This window comes from Rana temporaria, chromosome 13 (genome assembly GCF_905171775.1).
Source record: "Rana temporaria chromosome 13, aRanTem1.1, whole genome shotgun sequence".
In the NCBI taxonomy this organism is placed as follows: Eukaryota; Metazoa; Chordata; class Amphibia; order Anura; family Ranidae; genus Rana; species Rana temporaria.
The window spans coordinates 116,420,006-116,440,936 of NC_053501.1; the positions used below are offsets into that span (position 1 = coordinate 116,420,006).

Sequence of the window (20,931 nt, forward strand, 5' to 3'; positions counted from 1 at the left end):
TCTTCGGATGCCTCCTTTGGCTGCAAGGTTTTACAGGCAGCTGTTTAAGGTTGAAGTTCCTCCGTTGAGGAACTCTGGTTTGTTTGGAGTGAAGTTTGGTTTGCTGTGTTTTCCCACCCCTCGAAAAAAAATTGACACTGCTTGGGGACGTCCCTAAGGTCAATTGCTGCTGTGTCCGTCCATGAACGGAAGAGAAAATAGGATTTTTGTACTCGCCATAAAATCCCTTTCTCTGAGTTCATGGACGAACACAGCACCCTCCCCTCCTTTGTTTGTACTTTCTTGTTTACGAACTGGGGCTGCATGATGCAGAGAAAGGAATGTACCCGGGGACCCACCACCTGGGAGGTGCTATACTGAGAGAAGTGTTTTAACAGTGTTTTTCTGCCTAGTCATCTCCTGAAAGGAAGGATAATAACCTAAGGTCAATTGCTGCTGTGTCCGTCCATGAAAGAGAAATGGATTTTACAGTGAGTACAAAAATTTTATTTTTTATCTCCTTCATTACAAAACAGAATCCCCCATCCTGTCCTGTGTATTAGTTCATCTGTGAGGATTTTTCTCCTCTTGGGTCGGGTTTTCTGCTATCTCATCCTCCCCCCTCCTCTATTCACAGCAATGTCCCCTCCTCCATTTAAAGCAATGTCCCCTCCACAGCAATGTCCCCTCCTCCATTCACACCAATCTCCTCTCCCCCCTCCTCCATTCACAGCCGAAGCTGAGTCTCCTCCTTTGAGGTCACATCATATAAATCTTCATTTCTGGTCGGACCTTTTCCAGATTTTCTAGTTCTCTTCTTGTTTCCTCTGACAAGGAGTTCTCTCTGATCCTAGAAGAGAGAATATAAACAGTCATCAGATCTCAGCAGAATTCTCTCACACTATTTCCCAGCATCCTCCAGGATATCTAATACTCACCACACACATTACAATCTGATTGTACAATCTATGTTAGATATGTCATCTAATGTTTTTTCACCTTAATGCATAGAATTCGTTAAGGTAAAAAAATATACCTTTACAACCCCTTTAACTTGTTCCAGAGTGTGAATTTCTCTCACAGTTTATATCCATTCGCTGCAGTTTTTACAGAAAGTTCTTTAAGTGTTAGCACAGCATATTATAATTTATATACATCATATACCAGGATTTTTTGTGGACTGCTTACCGGTCTATATTAAGGCTCCATTCACACCTGAGCGATCCAAATCTGGGTCAGAATCACAGATTCTGTCCGCGATTTGAAATTGCGGCAAATCATGGGACACTTGCAGGGCTCAAGTCCTGCGGGAACGCGTGGGAACGGAGTTCCTGCACTTTTTTCACAGCAGGAACACAGTTCCCTTTGCAGGACTAGAGCAGTCGAGCCGCCCGAGCCAATCCTTCACTAAGCGGCGATGCCCAGCTCGAGTCACTGTCGGGCAGGTGAACCTTAGTAATCCTTTGTTACTGGCCGCTTCCTGTATATGGATTCATCGGGTAGTGTGCAGGTATTCCGTCACTTCCTCGATGCCGCAATGTCTCCTGGGAGCTTTTGTCATTGTTTCCAGGAGACATTGCGGAGGTCTGCAGCAAGTTATCACAGGATTTAGAAAGAACTTGCTTAAAGTTCTTTCTATATCCCGCGATAACTCGGTACAGTGGATTGAAAAAAAATAAAAATAAAATAATGCGGTTTAGTGATTATGCATATGAGCGTATCATTTATTTTTTTTGGTGGGGAAGTGGATCTTGCGTGGGATTTCCCACACTTTTTCCCCCAGGACTTGACCCCTGGACACTTGCCAATACTTCTTAATGGCACCCCAGTCATGGCACGATTTTGCCACATGATAAATTGCACTGCAATTGCGGCAAGTTGCAATGCATGATGCTTGTTGCTCAAAAAAAAGCAGAGTTTCCTTTGAGCGACAGCATCACGATTTGCTGTGATTACAGCAACATTTATCGTGTGAAAATTGTGCCACGACAGGGGTGCCCTTAAGATGTACCGGTATCGCACAAGCATCCCACGATTTGCCGCAATATCGAATCATGGGCACGATTGCTTTGACTTCGCCTCAGATTTGGATCGCTTGGGTGTGAATGGAGCCTAATGTAAAAATGTGGTTGTGTTTTCTATTAATGGAATACTACTTCCCTCATGTCTCACTTTGGCAGAATCCCTTCATCTGTGTCACTGATCCCCCAAAGCCTTGTGTCTCAAGCACTTTGGCAGATATATGAAAGAATGTATCAGCCGCACTCCACTCTTCGCTCCTCTTGTTATGTTTGTTGTCAACATAATGACTGCATAGAACAATGTCTCCATCCAAGAACCAACCTTCCTGGACACATTTCCCCACTCCTGGCTTGCTGACAATGATAGGATCCACAGAGAATGTAAACAGACTATAGGGGCCAGAACCGGACTGTCATTGTATAAGAGGGATGAGCAGGGGCGTTTCTAGGTGGCAAAAAGACCAGGGGCATCAGCTCGAAGTCCAAGGCCGGCAACCGGGGGGCAGTTTGTATGTGACGCAGGCTTTTTTTTGTGGCTAGCACATGACCTACCTGACCTACATACACTAACCTACCTGCACTGATGGTAGTTACCTACATACACTGACATTTACATACACCTTATTACACTGTCTGACGGTTCTGACTCATCTCAGCTGAGCGGTGTGTCACAGCAGCAGGCAGTCATTCCGTCAGAAAGCCGAGAAGCCTGGCTGGAGGGGAGGAGAGCCGAGGAGCCTTGAGGAGAGCCACCCGAGCAGGGATGTGGCGCGGCAGCAGTATTGTAATTCCTGCCTTCTGGAGCCAGTGCAGCGCCTATCATGGACGTCCCACGGTCGCGGAATTGGACCAGTGGGACGTCCATCATAGGTGTTGCGCAGGCTCCAGAAGGCGGGACCTGCTATGGGACTTGGCTACATTCGGCGGCGCTCGGGATCAGATTGATCCTGTCGCTCGCCACTGGCTCAGGGCTAATAATGCAGTCCTGCCATCGTGAGACTCTGGGCTTTACGGGGTCACATTTGGGGCTTCAGCCACGGCTAGCCACCCCCTCCCGATGCGGGATGAGTCTTTTGCAGAGCTGTGGATTTGCCTCTGGCAGACAGTCACACAATGATGTAATAAAGTACAATGCAGAGCTAATAGTCCTACATTGTAGGTGAGGGACCACTCATAAGCTGGAGCATCAAATAGAAAAGGAAACCTCTGAATCCTGTCAGAGTGTAGAATAAGGTAAATATCATTCTATATTCCTCTACCACTCTGCTTTTTGAACCGAGGGGCCCCACTGCAAGAGTAGATTTCTTTACTGCATGGAGTTAGGTCTCGTGGGGATTTAACACAATATGACATTTGTGAAAATGGGTGAAACATTCAAAGTTTTATAGTAGACAAGGTTGAAAAGTTTGTGTTTCTGATGGGAGCTTTCTGGCAGAAAAAACGCAAAATTCTCCTAAACGCATTTAAACTTTGTACAATAAACTCTCTCTATATGTAAGTTTTTTTTTTTCTGCCAAGGAAACTGGCATTTTTGTAATCCCAGTGTGTATGGAGTCTAAAGATTGGAATTTGACAACATTCTCATATTTCTATATTATTTATGTGGTTTAGATATAAAACTATCCCAGAATATTATTGTCTCGGTCAGTCCTGTTATACTCACAGTAATTCCTCTATGCGGCTTGTTGTCAGAGCTTCCATCAGATCCCTGAAATGAGGACCGTCCAGATTGTTATCAGTCAGGATCAGTGTCCTCAGTTTCTGGTTATTTCTTATTCCAGATGCCAGGTGGGGGCAGGAACTGTCTGTCAGGTGATTAGAGGACAATCTGTAGAAGAAGAGAAGAATGTTACCAGAAAAAAATGAATTTCTCCCCCAGGAATGAATGGAACTATTCTCTACATCAGGTGTCTCCAAACTATGGCCCTTTGCTAGTCTTCACCCGACCCATGGGACATTATTCCTCCAATGATATGAGGAACTATTTCTCCCACTAATACCAATGATGGGGCAGTACTCTTCCTACTGACCACCAGCACAGTGGAGGCCATGTTTACTCTCACTGATGCTAGGCTCAGGACATTTTATACCCCCTTGCTGACCACATTTTGGCCCCCCTAAATTCTGAAGGACAGTAAATAGGCCCTTTGGAGACTTTTTAGAGATTTTTAAATGAAAATCAGACGCCAAGTTCACATACGATAATATTTTTATAGTCTGCACGTCCAGCTTTTGTCGGACAAAAAAAAATAAAAATTGGGATCGGCTGTCGAAAGCACCATACTAACGATCTGAAAATCGTCCAGCTTTCGTCTGACAAAGTTTTACTCCTGATTTTCATATCGTGTGTATGGACCTTTAGTCTGTAGGGTTCAATATTAAGTTGGCCCACCCTTTGCAGCTATAACAGCTTTAACTCTTCTGGGAAGGCTGTCCATATGGTTTAGGAGGGTGTCTATGGGAATGTTTGACCGTTCTTCCAGAAGCTCATTTGTGAGGTCAGGGCACTGATAAGAAGGCCTGGCTCGCAGTCTCCACTCTAATTCATCCCAAAGGTGTTCTTTCAGGTTGAGGTCAAGATTCTTTGCAGGCCAGTCAAGTTCCTCATCCATGTCCTTATGGACCTTGCTTTGTGCACTGCCCCAAATCATTTGGTGGAGGGGGGATTATGGTGTGGGGTTGTTTTTCAGGGGTTGGGCTTGGCCTATGTTCCAGTGAAGGGAACTCTTAAAGAGGAAGTAAACCCCCCCCCCCCCCCGAAAAACGGGGGGAAAAAACAAATCCTGCAAGAGAAAGGCATACCGAGCTAGTATAAATAATAAAATACTGCGCTCCTCCAAACAAAAGTGTCTACAGTGGCTGCCAACACAACAAAGGATAATGTAACAAAAAAATATAAATAAAGTGCAATGCCACCATAGAATGAAGGAAATACCAATGTAATGGGAGTTCTTAAATAAAGTGAAAAAAAAAAACAATCACAAGAAAGAGAGGTCATCACAACCTAATGTGTCAAACTCAATAACCAAAATATAACATATTATGCTCATATTAATCTCATGATAAAATAATATAGTGCAAGTGTCCATAAACGAGAACCAAAACTGTCCTTTAAAAGTGATGATATATAAAACATCAGATTATTTTATGGAGAGTGGTTCCTTCAACATCAGTGTAGATTATTCAAGCCCGAGAATAAATTCGTCACCGGATCAACAGAATAAATTGGATACTCTTACCAGATCTGGTGGACCCAAATCACCGTACGGCGGTGGATCTAATGAGCATGTATGATCAGACCAATTGATCGAACAAAATCTTTGCTTCCTAACCGGATGAAGATCCTTTTGCAATGAGACTTGACGTGATGGAACCACCAATCTTCAAACTTGGTGGAACATGATGAACTCAAGGCATAGGCGAAAAAAAGGAAAGGAAGAAACACCTCCTCATAGTGTAAAAAAGTATTAAAAATGACTCCAATGGAACAAAACATCCACAAATTAAAAAGTTGCGCAGGGGAACGAGGAGCAGACGGTTTCGTCTGCTTAGACTTCCACTGGGGCATACAAGGGGAAAAAAGTGCGTGTTATACGCCGATAAATACGGTATGTGGTTTAGATATAAAACTGTCCCAGAATATTATTGTCTCACTCAGTCCTGTTATACTCACCGTAATTCCTCTATCTGGCTTGTTGTCAGAGCTTTCATCAGATCCCTGAAATGAGGACCCTCCAGACTGTTCTCAGACAGGTCCAGTATCCTCAGTGTCTGGTTATTTCTTATTCCAGATGCCAGGTGGGGGCAGGAACTGTCTGTCAGCTGATTATTATACAATCTGTAGAAGAAGAGAAGAATGTTACCAGAAGAAAATGAATTTCTCTCCCAGGAATGAATGGAACTCTTCTCTACATGAATGGAACTCATTTCTCTTTATTGGAATCATTTATATGAGATCACTTTATAAAACACGATCGATCATCTACACCAGGGATATGCAATTAGTGGACCTCCAGCTGTTGCAAAACTACAAGTCCCATCATGCCTCTGGGAGTCATGCTTGTGGCTGTCAGTCTTGCTATGCCTTGTAGGACTTGTAGTTCTGCAACAGCTGGAGGTTCGCTAATTGCATATCCCTGATCTACACTATTGGAGGTTTTCTCTTTTTGTGGATCCCAATTACTAAATGTGACATGAGAAGTGGATGAGGTGGTGTGGATCCATTCATTATTCTTGTATGGGGATTGGACCATACACACTCACACGGACCTCTAGGCTTTCACCTCCAACCTTCTGCTAAGTCTTGGATTCAGTTGTGGGGATTCACTTTGATGGTCACAGAAGTCTCACTCATGTTGTGGAAACTTCATTGACTAAAAGTGACACCATTTTTCTTTGGGATTTCCTTTGAACATCATGGTGGAGGATTTCATCTTATGGTGTGGAGAAAATTTTATTATTGCCGTTCTTTATTTGGACCTTTTTTGAAAATTTGTACCAATATTGCTGCACTCATTTTATATATGCCGATTATAAATTCTATTCATTAGTTATCAGTGAAATATTCTCCATACCATTGTTGTATATACACTTATAGGGAGGTTTGTGATGAGGAGTCTCACTTTTATTGTTTATATTTTCACATTTATATTGTGTGAATGTTATATACTAGTGCTGCAGTCTTCCATATTATACTAGATGTGATAACGCCACCAATAGTGATCAGATAGAACAATTACATTCACTACAAAAATACACTTTCATACATGTGAGGAAGGGCAGATCTCCTCCAACCTATTCACAGCTACTTCTATCTATATAACATATAATGTGCAAAAAGACATAAACACGAAGAGCAACAAAGTTATCCTAAAAAAAAATCAAACGTCAAGAGAAAAGTTCATAAATGTGAAAAAGCGGATTTCCTACAACCCATTCGCCACTACTTCCACCTCCAATCACCATACAGTGACTTATGCAGTAAGACCTTTCACACTGCAGAGCCGCTAAAGCGCCAGTTGTTTTTGTGGTGCTTTTGGTGCGTTAATGACAACAGGACCTTAAAAAAATGAAAAAAGACCAGTGTTGCAGCGCTTTGGAAGTGCTGCCCATTCATTTCAATGGGCAGGGGCTTTTTTAGGAACGCTATTTATAATGCTCATAACCCACCCCAAAGATGCTGCTTGCAGGACTTTTTCTAGCACCGCCCCAGTGTGAAAGCTCTCATGCAAATGCATGGGAGGCATTTTTCAGGCGCTATTTCTAGTGCTAAAATGTCTGAAAACTGCCTCAGTGTGAAAGGGGTCTAACAAATACCAGAAATTCATCCAGATGGTTTATATCAATGCTGATCAGCTGCCACCTCTTTGCAGCAACCTCAATCAACCTCCCCCACACCAGTGAGCAAACAGATCACTTACCAAAAGGTTTGTCCCCACAAGCAAGGCCCAGACACGCTTGTTTATATCCTTCCAGCAGCGCCACTCCGCTCAAGCCGGCTTCCGATGAGAACAGACTGTGCCCCGGAATGTCAGACCTCCAGGTAGTATCTCCAATATCACCCGAGGTGTCCAGACAATGGCCGCCATCACATTACATAGAAAAGAAGAAGCCTCCATAGTGCATAATCTATATCTATATATATATATATATATATATACTGTGTGTGTGTGTGTGTGTGTGTGTGTGTGTGTGTGTATATATATATATTCACAGATTGTACACTTCCATCATATACATGAGTATACACAGAACTCGGAGCACACACCGCTCCGGACTGCAGCCGTGTATGATGGGGTCCAGGCAGTGACATGGAGGCTTCTTCTTTTCTATGTAATGTGATGGCAGCCATTGTCTGGACACCTCGGGGATATTGTATTTTGTACATTATATGTTATACAGACTGAAGCAGCTGTGAACAGGTTGGAGGAGATCTGCCCTTCCTCACATATATGAAAGTGTAATTTTTGTTGTGAATCAAATTTTTCATTATTGATCACAATTGGTGGAGTTATCACACGTCATGAAAAGCGGTCGTGTGTAGGGTTTAACGACGGGGGGGAAAAACCGCACATGCTCAGAAGCAAGTTATGAGAAGGGAAATTTGCATTATCAGCCCAAAGGGTAGTGCCAATCAAATGGAACTTCCCCTTTATAGTGCCGTCGCATGTGTTGTACGTAATCACGCTTTGTTCGAGCATTTTATTTTTCACGATCGTGTGTATGCAAGGCAGGCTTGACAAGAATCACGTAAAAAAAAAAACGTTTTTCTTTTTTCCATGACATGAAAAATGGTCGTGTGTACGGGGCGTAATAGGTAATAGAGTGTAACAGTCCAGGATTGGATATTTAGGCTCCATGAACACTGGCTTAAAAATCACTGCTACTACAGGAGTTTTGTGTTCTGCCTGTAGAAGCAGCTCCATGTTCTCCTATGTGTCCATACACATTGGGATGATTACAGACATATTTTGAGGCAGGAAAAAAAAAACTTCTGGTACGCATTTCTGAAAAAGTGTGTATAAAGGGCGCTATCTGGGCAAAGGAAAAAACTTAAATATTATAGAGAATTAATAAAAGCTGTATAAGTAAATCAATAAATTAAATAAAATGTGTGTAATCAAAAAGTGCACAATTCATCAATATACATAAAAGTCCATAAATTTCTATGATAAATTACTCTTCAATATATTCTCCAACACCGCGCTCCTGAAATATGAGCTCCAATACTCCAAACCAATAGTGTTTCCCCCGGAGCGACTATAGAATGCGCGTTAATTTTTAGGTCTATAGAAAACTGCTTGATTCATAGGTCAGTCTCCATCAGAATCCACATATCTCTCTCTCCTCCATACATGGATAAATACGATCACGATCGAATAAGCCGGGATATATAAAAACAATCTCTCCAGTATCATATATCCTCCACAATATTCCTCTGTCTCCTTCTCCCATCACATGACTCTGTGGAATTGGCTCCGCCACAAAGAGCCACAGAAGGCAGGTATAGTGTAATAAAGTTGTATTTAAAAGAAAGCTGCACTTACATATATCCAATATGATACAAACGGCACAAAGGCAGCTCGAGGGTCTGTAGAATCAGTCCTGGACCGCTGTGACTAGCGGTGTGCGTTCTAACTAGATGGCTCCTGTCAGTTTGTGTGTCAAGCCTCTCTCTTTTATGCATTTCACACTCTGCGAGTATCATCGTGTTTCTGATTGGAGCTTTCTGGCAGGAAAAACGCAAAACTCTACTTTGTACAATAATCTCTCTATATGAAAGTTTTTTCTGCCAAGGGAACTGGCATTTTTTTTTTAAGCCCAGTGTGCATGGAGCCTTATGGCGCCCAAAGATGGAATTTGATGACATTCTCATATTTCTATATTATTTATGTGGTTTAGATATAAAAAAACTGTCCTGTTATACTCACACGAATTCCTCTAGATGGCTTGTTGTCAGAGCTTCCATCAGATCCCTGAAATGAGGACCCTCCAGATTGTTCCCAATCAGGATCAGTGTACTCAGTGTCTGGTTATTTCTTATTCCAGATGCCAGTTGGGGGCAGGAACTGTCTGTCAGGTGATTATCATACAATCTGTAGAGGAAGAGAAGAATGTTACCAGAAGAAATTTTGGGGGCAATTTTGATGGTGGCAGTATGATGGGGCAATTTTGATGGGGGCCGTTTGACCTTGCAGACAGCCCTCCCAGATGATTTGAAGCTGTTATAGGGTGGGTCAACTCAATATTGAACCCTACGGACTAGGGGTGCAACGGATCACAGTTGATCCGTGATCCGAACGGGTCACCCCCTTCGGATCGGAACACGCTGTGATCCGCGGATTGCCACGGCTCCGGAGCTAGGCCGAAGCCGCGGCCTTTCCTAATGTTACGGCGGCGGCTTCGGCCTACCTCCGGAGTCGCGACCATAACGCTAGGAAAGGCTGCGACTTCGGCCTAGCTCCGGAGCCGCCGCCGTAACATTAGGAAAGGCCGCGGCTTCGGCCTAGCTCCGGAGCCGCGGCCATCTTGGTACACCCGGCGGAGGCCCTCCTCTGTTTACACCCACAGAGGAGGAGCCCGCACTCGTGGGACACGCCGCTCGAGACAGTGTCGGTACTTGCTGGGGGGGGTGGTGGTCACTGCACTGTAACTCAGAAGGGGGTCACTGCACTGTAACTCAAAAGGGGGTCACTGCACTGTAACTCAAAAGGGGTTCACTGCACTGTACTCAAAAGGGGGTCACTGCACGGAGAAGGGGGTCACTGCACGGAGAAGGGTCACTGCACGGAGAAGGGGGTCACTGTACGGAGAAGGGGGTCACTGTACGGAGAAGGGGGTCACTGTACTGAGAGGAGGGGGGGGGGGGTCTCTGTACTAAGAGGGGGGGGTCTCTGTACTAAGAGGAGGGGGGGGTCTCTGTACTAAGAGGAGGGGGGGTGTCTGCACCGAGGGGGTACTATAGTTGGGGGGGGGAGGAGATGTGGATATTACAGTGGGGGAGATTTTTTTTTTTTTTTGCCGATCCGAAAAATGATCCGATCCGTGACTCCTGATCCGAGGAACGATCCGAACCGTGAGTTTTTTGATCCGTTGCACCCCTACTACGGACTAAGACTGGGATGCCATTAAAGTTCATGTGTGTGTGTAATGGCAGGTGTCCTAATACTTTTGGTAATAGAGTGTAACAGTCTAGTTCCATGTTCCTATCTGTCCATACACATTGGGACGATTACAGATATATTTTGAACTCAACGTTTAGAGGCAGAAAAAAAACCTTCTGGTTCACTTTTCTGATTGGAGCTTTCTGGCAGCAAAAAACTCTCCTAAACTTGTCCAAACTTTGTACAATAAACTCTCTATATGAATGTTTTTTTCTACCAAGGAAACTGGCATTTTTTTTTTATAAGCCCAGTGTGTATGGAGCCTAAAGATGGAATTTGACACTCATATTTCTATATTATTTATGTGGTTTAGATATAAAACTGTCCCAGAATATTATTGTCTCAGTCAGTCCTGTTATACTCACTGTAATTCCTCTATCCGGCTTGTTGTCAGAGCTTCCATCAGATCCCTGAAATGAGGACCCTCCAGATTGTTATCATACAGGTCCAGTGTCCTCAGTGTCTGGTTATTTCTTATTCCAGATGCCAGGTGGGGGCAAGAACTGTCTGTCAGGTGAGTAGAGGACAATCTGTAGAAGAAGCGAAGAATGTTACCAGAAGAAAATTAATTTCTCCCCCAGGAATGAATGGAACTATTCTCTACTCTCTACATCAGTGGTTCTCAACCTTCTAGTGCCGTGACCCCTTGATAAAATTTCCCAAGTTGTGGGGACCCCTAACAGTAAAATTATTTTCGTAGCGTGGGTTGTCAGCACCCAAGGCAAGACAAGTAATTTGCGCCCCTAACCCACAGACATTTAGCGCTACCTGAGTCCTTTTAATGGCAACTATATTCACAGGTAGTGTTACTCACTGTGTCTCCGGCTTCATGGTATCTCGTAGCAGTGACACCTATGCCAAAATCTGGAGATGGGGTCTCCTTCATCCCCTCCCACATCACATTCCTCACCAGTCAGCTGACCTCTAGTCTCTGCCCCCCAAACATGCCGTGAACTGAATGGGCGCCAGCAAAGAGGCTGAGTGGGCGGCTGTGGGCTACAGGAACAGCCTAGCTCGGCGGCCGCAGGCTCCAGGAATAGGCCTTCTGAGTGGCCCGCAAAAAGGCTGGGAGAGTGGTGCAGGCTTCAGGACCAGACCAGGATTCGGTGACCCCTGGAAAATCATCATTTTTGGTTGAGAACCACTGCACATGAATGGAACTCATTTCTCTTTATTGGAATCATTTATATGAGATCACTTTATAAAACACGATCAATCATCTACACTACAGGGAGTGCAGAATTATTAGGCAAGTTGTATTTTTGAGGATTCATTTTATTATTGAACAACAACCATGTTCTCAATGAACCCAAAAAACTCATTAATATCAAAGCTGAATATTTTTGGAAGTAGTTTTTAGTTTGTTTTTAGTTTTAGCTATTTTAGGGGGATATCTGTGTGTGCAGGTGACTATTACTGTGCATAATTATTAGGCAACTTAACAAAAAAAATATATATACCCATTTCAATTATTTATTTTTACCAGTGAAACCAATATAACATCTCAACATTCACAAATATACATTTCTGACATTCAAAAACAAATCAGTGACCAATATAGCCACCTTTCTTTGCAAGGACACTCAAAAGCCTGACATCCATGGATTCTGTCAGTGTTTTGATCTGTTCACCATCAACATTGCGTGCAGCAGCAACCGCAGCCTCCCAGACACTGTTCAGAGAGGTGTACTGTTTTCCCTCCTTGTAAATCTCACATTTGATGATGGACCACAGGTTCTCAATGGGGTTCATATCAGGTGAACAAAGAGGCCATGTCATTAGTTTTTCTTCTTTTATACCCTTTCTTGCCAGCCACGCTGTGGAGTACTTGGACGCATGTGATGGAGCATTGTCCTGCATGAAAATCATGTTTTTCTTGAAGGATGCAGACTTCTTCCTGTACCACTGCTTGAAGAAGGTGTCTTCCAGAAACTGGCAGTAGGACTGGGAGTTGAGCTTGACTCCATCCTCAACCCGAAAAGGCCCCACAAGCTCATCTTTGATGATACCAGCCCAAACCAGTACTCCACCTCCACCTTGCTGGCGTCTGAGTCGGACTGGAGCTCTCTGCCCTTTACCAATCCAGCCACAGGCCCATCCATCTGGCCCATCAAGACTCACTCTCATTTCATCAGTCCATAAAACTTTAGAAAAATCAGTCTTGAGATATTTCTTGGCCCAGTCTTGACGTTTCAGCTTGTGTGTCTTGTTCAGTGGTGGTCGTCTTTCAGCCTTTCTTACCTTGGCCATGTCTCTGAGTATTGCACACCTTGTGCTTTTGGGCACTCCAGTGATGTTGCAGCTCTGAAATATGGCCAAACTGGTGGCAAGTGGCATCTTGGCAGCTGCACGCTTGACTTTTCTCAGTTCATGGGCAGTTATTTTGCACCTTGGTTTTTCCACACGCTTCTTGCGACCCTGTTGACTATTTTGAAGGAAACGCTTGATTGTTCGATGATCACGCTTCAGAAGCTTTGCAATTTTAAGAGTGCTGCATCCCTCTGCAAGATATCTCACTATTTTTGACTTTTCTGAGCCTGTCAAGTCCTTCTTTTGACCCATTTTGCCAAAGGAAAGGAAGTTGACTAATAATTATGCACACCTGATATAGGGTGTTGATGTCATTAGACCACACACCTTCTCATTACAGAGATGCACATCACCTAATATGCTTAATTGGTAGTAGGCTTTCGAGCCTATACAGCTTGGAGTAAGACAACATGCATAAAGAGGATGATGTGGTCAAAATACTAATTTGCCTAATAATTCTGCACTCCCTGTATTGGAAGTTTTCTCTTTTTGTGGATCCCAATTACTAAATGTGACATGAGAAGTGGATGAGGTGGTGTGATCCATTCAGGAGTCTCACTTTTATTTTTATACTTTCACATTTATATTGTGTGAATGTTATATACTAGTGTTGCAGTCTTCCATATTATACTAGATGACGCCTCCAATAGTGATCAGATATAACAATTACATTCACTACAAAAATACACTTTCATACATGTGAGGAAGGGCAGATCTCCTCCAAAACCTATTCACAGCTACTTCAGTCTGTATAACATAAATAGCTGAATTCAGGTACGGCGGCGCATAGTTGCGGCGGCGTAGCATATCGTATTTGCACTACGCCGCCGTAAGTTTGCAAGGCAAGTACTGTATTCACTAAGTACTTGCCTGCTAAGTTACGGCGGTGTAGCGTAAATGGGGCCGGCGTAAGTGCGCCTAATTCAAATGAGGATGTGGGGGGCGTGTTTTATGTATATGAAGTGTGACCTGACGTGATTGACGTTTTTTAAGAATGGTGCATGCGCCGTCCATGTACATATCCCAGTGTGCATTGCGGCTAAGTACGCCGCACGGACCTATTGGTTTCGACGTGGACGTAAATTACGTCCAGCCCTATTCATGGACGACTTACGCAAACGACGTAAAATTTTCAAATTTCGACGCGGGAACGACGGCCATACTTAACATTACTAGTCCAGCTATTTGATGGAATAACTATACGCCTGAAAATGCCTTACGTAAACGGCGTATCTGTACTGCGTCAGCCAGGCGTACGTTCGTGAATCAGCGTATCTAGTAATTTACATATTCTACGCCGACCGCAATGGAAGCGCCACCTAGCGGCCAGCCTAAAATATACACTTTAAGATACGACGGTGTAAGACACTTACGCCGCTCGTATCTTAGCCTAATTTAAGCGTATCTGGTTACCAGAATACGCTTAAATTTGCGTCGGCGCAGATTCAGACTTAGGCTGGCGTATCAGTAGATACGCTAGCCTAAGTCTTTCTGAATCTGCCTAATAATGTGCAACAAATACATAAACAAGAAGAGCAACAAAGTCATCTTAAAAAAGAAATCAAACATCAAGAGAAAGTTCAAGCCGGCTTCCGATGAAAACAGACTGTGCCACGGAATGTCAGACCTCCAGGTAGTATCTCCAATATCACCCGAGGTGTCCAGACAATGGCCGCAATCACATTACATAGAAAAGAAAAAGCCTCCATAGTGCATAGTCCAGGGACCTCGGCTGTGGAATGCACTACCAACCACCATCCGACAGGAGTCGGATCACTTGGCCTTCAGGAGAAAGATTAAAACCCATCTCTTCTGAGGTCCAGGGGTTCCTTACTCATTGAAATGGATACAGCGCCCAGAGGCGATTCAGTTCGCATGCGTTGCGCTTTACAAGTTTCTCACTCACTCAGGTGTGATTGCTGTGTGTCTAAAACTCCTCAGCACCAATCCAGTTTCGTTTTCCAAACCTTCACTGCCCTCTATTGGCTCTTTGTGTCTGTACATCAGAGAACCAGGAAACAACAGCAAAAACGAAACTAAACTGTAGGTACATTATATGATTGTTTATCTATTTTTAAAAGGAATCAGTTAACTATTATGTCTCTATACCCTGTAAACAGTCATTTCAGCAAAAAAAATGTTTTCCTTTAGTGACCCTTTAAATATACAGTAACAGCCCGCGAGAATGTGTTTCCAGCTCGGGAATCACGCTTGTTCTCTGTGACAGGGTACTGTACACCTCACGCTCACTGCAATAGGAAAATTTGTTTTTCCTATTGCAGCCAGCGCAAAAAAGAAGCGACAATGTCCCCTCTCTATGGAGGGGACATTGTCAGGGATCCGACTTGGCCAATACCAGGCACAGTGTTTGGTATGAATCATGAGGGGGAATTCCACGCCAAATTTTAAATAAAAAAAACGGCATGGGTTCCCCTCCAAGAGCATAGCAGGCCCTTAGGTCTGGTATGGATTTTAAGTGGAACCCCCATGCCAAAAACACCCAAAATCCATACCAGACCCTTATCTAAGCACGCAGCCTGGGCGTTTAGGAAAGAGGGTGGGGACGAGCGAGGACGGGGCATGATGGGACTGTGACGCCATAAGGGGTGAGGAGCCCGGCAAAAGGCACCGGAGAGTGGAGAAGTCAGAAGAAGACCCCCAAAAATGGAAGAAGGCCCCCAGAGCTGCCGAATAAATTACTTTGAAAACCTGTCTAGTGTGTTTTTTTTATTGACACTTTTTTCCTCCAGGTGAATGGGTAGGGGTACGATGTACCACATACTCATTCACATAGGGTGGGGGGCTGGGATCTGGGGGCCCCTTATTAACCACTTCCATACAGGGCTTTTATACACACATCCATACCAGGCCTATTCTGGCACTTCTCTCCTACATGTGCAAATCCAAATTTTTTTGCTAGAAAATTACGCAGAACCCCCAAACATTATATGTTTTTTTTTTAGCAGACACCCTAGGGAATAAAACGACGGTCGTTGAAACGTTTTATCTTGCACGGTATTTGTGCAATAATTTTTCAAACGCCTTTTTTTTGGAAAAAAATTGTTTCATGAATTAAAAAAAATAACAAAACAGTAAAGTTAGCCCAATTTTTTTTAAAATATGAAAGATGATGTTACACCGAGTAAATAGATACCTAACATGTCACGCTTTAAAATTGCGCACACATGGAATGGCGCCAAACTTTGGTACTTAAAAATCTCCATAGGCAACGCTTTGAATTTTTTTACAAGTTACCAGTTTAGATTTACAGAGGAGATCTAGTGCTAGCATTGTTGCTGGCACTCTAACGCACGCAGCGATACCTCACATATGTGTTTTAAACAGCGTTTACATATGTCAGCGGGACTTGCGTGTGCGTTCGCTTCTGCGCGCAAGTTACTGGGGACAGGGGCGTTAAAAAAAAAATGTATTTTTTTTTTTTTTACATATTTATTTATTTACACTTTTTTTTTTTTTTTTTTTTAATGTAAACATCCCTTGTAATAGGAATGTGTGTGACAGGTACTCTTTATGGAGAGATGCGGGGTCAATAAGACCCCACATCTCTCCTCCAGGCTGGAAAGCATGAAATCGGTGAAAAAAAATTCACCGATCTCATGATTACTGTTGCTTAGCAGCCGCAATTGCGGCTTTGTTTACTTACGGGGACCCGGGCGTGACGTCATCACATCGCGCCCGGGTCCTCCGACGGTCATAGAGATGACTGGTGACCATCACCAGTCATCTCTATGCTTCCTGCCAGCACCGGACGATTCGTTCTCCGGGCCCCCGATGGCACAGGAGAGCCCGGAGAAGCACCGGATGGCGGCGGGAGGGGGGATGTCCCCTCCCGCCGCCTGTAAGAACGATCTAGCGGCGGAACCGCCGCTATGATCGTTCTTACGTTGTGCAGAAGAGAAGGATATCTGAATGATGCCTCTAGCTGCAGGCATCATTCAGATATCCCCCCACAAAGCCCAGGACGTCATATGACGTCCACCCGGATCGGTAGAGGTCCTTTGTGGACATCATATGACAATGGGCCGGTATTGAAGTGGTTAAAGGGGGCTCCCGGATTCCGATAAGCCCCCCGCCCGCAGACCCCAACAACAAACAGCCAGGGTTGTCGGGAAGAGGCCCTTGTCCTTATCAACATGGGGACAAGGTGCTTTGGGGTGGGGGCCGCAGGGCCCCCCCTGCCCCAAAGCACCCACCCCCCATGTTGAGGGCATGCGGCCTGTTACGGTTCAGGAGGGGGGCGCTCGCTCGTCCCCGCCCCCTTTCCTGACCGGCTGGGCTGCGTGCTCTGATAAGGGTCTGGTATGGATTTTGGGGGGACCCCCAAGCCGTTTTTTGGCGTAGGTGGTTCCCCTTAAAATCCATACCAGACCTAAGGGCCTGGCATGCTCTTGGAGGGGAACCTATGCCGTTTTTTTATTTAAAATTTGGCGTGGAGGGGCATGGCCTGACACAGCATGGAGTAGGACGTGTGCACCCTAGGCTCCGTCCATTACTCCTCTTCTCTTATTAATCCTGGACTCTGCTGATCCTCCCTTTCACATCTGCCACCTGCCTGGGGTCCCCCTTCATATTCTGCCTGGCCTCCCCTGCCCTCCAGACATCCGGCGGCCTGAGCGGAGGCCCTCCCGCACGGCGGCTGCAATGAGGAAAGTCTGCGGCTTCGGCCTATCCACAGATGTCCGTGGTCATCTTGGCACTCCTCCTCACCCAGCGCTAGGCCCAGTCTCTGCCACCAGACAAGAGACATTCCTCACACCACAACAGGCCTCCGCTGATCCTCAGCAACCAGGTACTCCAAGCGGAGCAGCATTCCCCCCGCATGGCGGCCGCATCCAGGCAAGACCACGGCTTCAGCCTACTCACGGAGGTCCACGGCCATCTTGGTACTCCTCCTCCCTGCCTCAGTACTAGGCCCCGTCCCTGTTGCCGGCCTGGGGAGCCTCCTCACTCCACACCTGACCTCCAGCCATCCGGTGGCCCGAGCGGAGCGGCGATCCTCCCGCACGGAGGCTGCTTTTAGGTGAGACTGCAGCTTTGGCATGTACACGAAGGTCTGTGGCCATTCTGGTACCCCTGATCCAGCACTGGGCCCTGTTCCTCTTACCGGCATGGAGGCCTGCTTTCCGCCCTTCCTAGCCTACTGAAGCTGGTAGTCACCCATCACACCCGCTATCATGTCCCCGCCAAAAATCTACCGCAGTAAAGCTCACACAGTACCGCCAAAATGAGGGAGAGGAGACTGAGGAAGATGGCAGCGCTGAGAAGACGGGAGGTGAGCATGGGCAGGGAGACACGGATAAACTTTTGGAGGCGATTACTCTCTGCAGGACCTCCCTCACTGCCCAGATTAAAGAGGTCAAGGTAGACATTTCTTTGATTAGGCAGGATTTTCAGAAACTTCGCGACCGGGTCACAGAAATGGAAACTCGCATCAGCACAGTGGAGAACGTCCTGCCGCCATTACAGGCCGGATCTGACCATATGCAGAGGCAGATTAACCAGTTTATCGCCAAGCAAGATGACACTGTGAATCGCCTGAGGAGAAGCAATCTCCGATTCATTGGTCTCCCGGAGGGAATGGAAGGGAAGGACCCGACGTCGTTCCTGGAGCAGCTCCTGCTAACCACATATGTCCGGGAGGACTTCTCCCTCATGCTGGCGGTAGAGAGGGCTCACAGGATGCCTGCTAAGCCTCCTTACCTTCATCGCAAAACTTTTAAACTATAAAGACCGGGATGCTGCGCTGAGGCTGGCGAGAGAGAAGGGCAACATCCCAGTAGGAAACATCAAAGTGGCAATATTCCCTGACTTCTCGGCCGAGATACAGAAACGCTGTCAGAACTTCATGGAGGCCAAACGCAGGCTACGCAGCCGTCGCCTGAAGTATTCTATGCTTTTCCCTGCACACCTGAGGGTGGAGCATGATGGACGCGTATCGTTCTTTGAGGATCCCGAGGAGGACATCTCCTGGCTGAAGCACAGGCCTTAACATGGAGGAGCTGAATGACCGTTCACCAGGTGAGCCACACAGCGAGATACTTTTGTTTCTTGTTTTTACTGCTACTTGACCTGCCTTAAATCATCCTTATTGCATTGCTACCCTAGGTCACACATTGTTGGGTCCACGTTGATATACCTTGGCCAGGCCAGGGGGGCAGGTAAAATCCTCTACCTCTGCTATACACGCTGCCACTGTTATGTTATTCAGAGAACTGGCCTATTTGCCCCCCTTTTTTTTCCTCTCTGTATATCTTGGGTCGACTTGCTACATTTTATCACCCCCCATGGGGGTCTTTTTCATACCCCTAAACTTATTTGTTACATGGAGCTACGAGGGCACGTTAGTCCTACAAGCTGCATGCACAGTGCAGCGAATTTACGCCCCACTAACCGCTGGGAACCAGGACTATGCGGATGAACAGAGAAAGTGGGTCTTCCTGCTTTTTTTCTCATGCTAACTGGCTGGGGCACACAACTAGGCCCCATCCTCATCATTGCCTATGGTGGCGGACTCGGAACCACTACTTGACCCAGTTGCTAAGACTGTTCCTCATTTTCTCCTTACATGTGAAGCTGTTTTTCCAAGATGGCGGTACAGAGTTGTTAAGGGATCATGGCTGCACAAGTTGGGGTGGGTGTAAGGCGGGGAGGGGGGAGGGGATTGTTAAACAGTTATTTTCCAATCTTTAAGTGTGCATACAGTGTCTCAGAAAACGATCAGGGAAGAATTTTACATGTTGAATACAGTGTTTAATGCATTTCAGATCTGTTACATTCTATATTTTTCACTAGACCTCAGGATACGTGTCTTCTTGAGGCGAGGTTATAATCCATGTACAGCACTATGGCAACTATAAAATTCCTCACGTGGAATGTTCGGGGCCTGCGCGAGAAAATTAAACGCTCGGCTGCCCTTGCATTACTTATAAAACAACGTGCAGACCTGGTGGTGCTGGTTGAGACGCATGTCGAGGGCAGACTTCAAATGGCCCTTCGCCGTCCTTGGGTTGGGTGGGCGTATCACTCCACTCACACGGCTTCTGCCAGGGGTGTTTCTGTATTAATTGCCAAATCTGTACATTTTGAACTCTGTGAGCTCCTCACTGACCCCAACAGCCGATATGTATTTCTCCATGCTAAGTTATACGGTGAACCGTTCCTTCTCATGGCTTACTACATAACTCCTCCATTTAGCACAGAAGTGGTTCTGGAAGGCTTTACCTTTTATGTCTTGCAACCCCTCAGTACAGGCAATATGTTTAGGCGATTTCACCACTACACTATGTCCGGCCCTTGACAGACTTCAAACGACACAGACATCAGGTGGTAGTGCTGCTGCGACTAAATTCTCTAAACTCATCTCCACCTTTATAGACACGTGGCGACAACTTCCCACATACTCGAGCCTACTCCTGCTTCTCCCCTGCTCACAATTCCACGTCCCGCATAGATTTTATTCTTGTGTCTCACACCCTGGCACCGCGGGTCCTGGAAATGGCATTTTGCCTAGGTTACTGTCTAACCACAGTCCATATTGTGCCACCCTTAGTATCCCTATTGAGAAGCCGCAGATGCCATGTCGGCTGAACCCGTTCTGGCTCACGCTGCTGCCAGAGGATGATGAGCTCATCACCCAATGGAGGCAATATTTTCTGGAAAATGACCACACGGCCTCTGTTGCTGCAGTCTGGGATTAATTTAAAATGTACGCCCGTACTACCCGGATATCACGCATAAACAAAATCAAAACTGACTCCGCTGGTGCGTTTGACAGGGCGGTGACGGAGCTAGACTCCACTGAAAGAGAATATGCTGCCAATCCCACCGCGGCAGCAGTGGCCCAGTTTAAAATGCAGACCAGAGTGGTAACTCAACTACAGTTTACAAAGGCTCGTCAAAAGCTCTTTTATACTAAACAAAAACTCTTTGAATATGGG

The 20,931-nt window shown here is 45.5% G+C and overlaps 1 protein-coding gene across 5 annotated transcripts in view; it reads right to left on the minus strand.

Moving 5' to 3' along the window:
- Positions 1-463: 463 nt before the first annotated feature.
- LOC120920264 (NACHT, LRR and PYD domains-containing protein 3-like) overlaps positions 464-20,931 on the minus strand; it is a 68,870-nt gene continuing 48,402 nt past the window's right edge. For 2 of the 5 annotated variants that reach the window (XM_040332239.1, XM_040332240.1), the window contains exons 9-13: positions 11,029-11,193; positions 9,431-9,595; positions 5,674-5,838; positions 3,664-3,828; positions 464-829 (exon numbers count right to left, since the gene is read on the minus strand). In XM_040332239.1, the coding sequence (XP_040188173.1) occupies positions 739-829; positions 3,664-3,828; positions 5,674-5,838; positions 9,431-9,595; positions 11,029-11,193 (751 nt within the window). In that variant the 3' untranslated portion in view covers positions 464-738. The remainder of the gene's footprint in view (positions 830-3,663; positions 3,829-5,673; positions 5,839-9,430; positions 9,596-11,028; positions 11,194-20,931) is intronic. The other 3 variants (XM_040332242.1, XM_040332241.1, XM_040332243.1) reach the window with 3 other exon arrangements.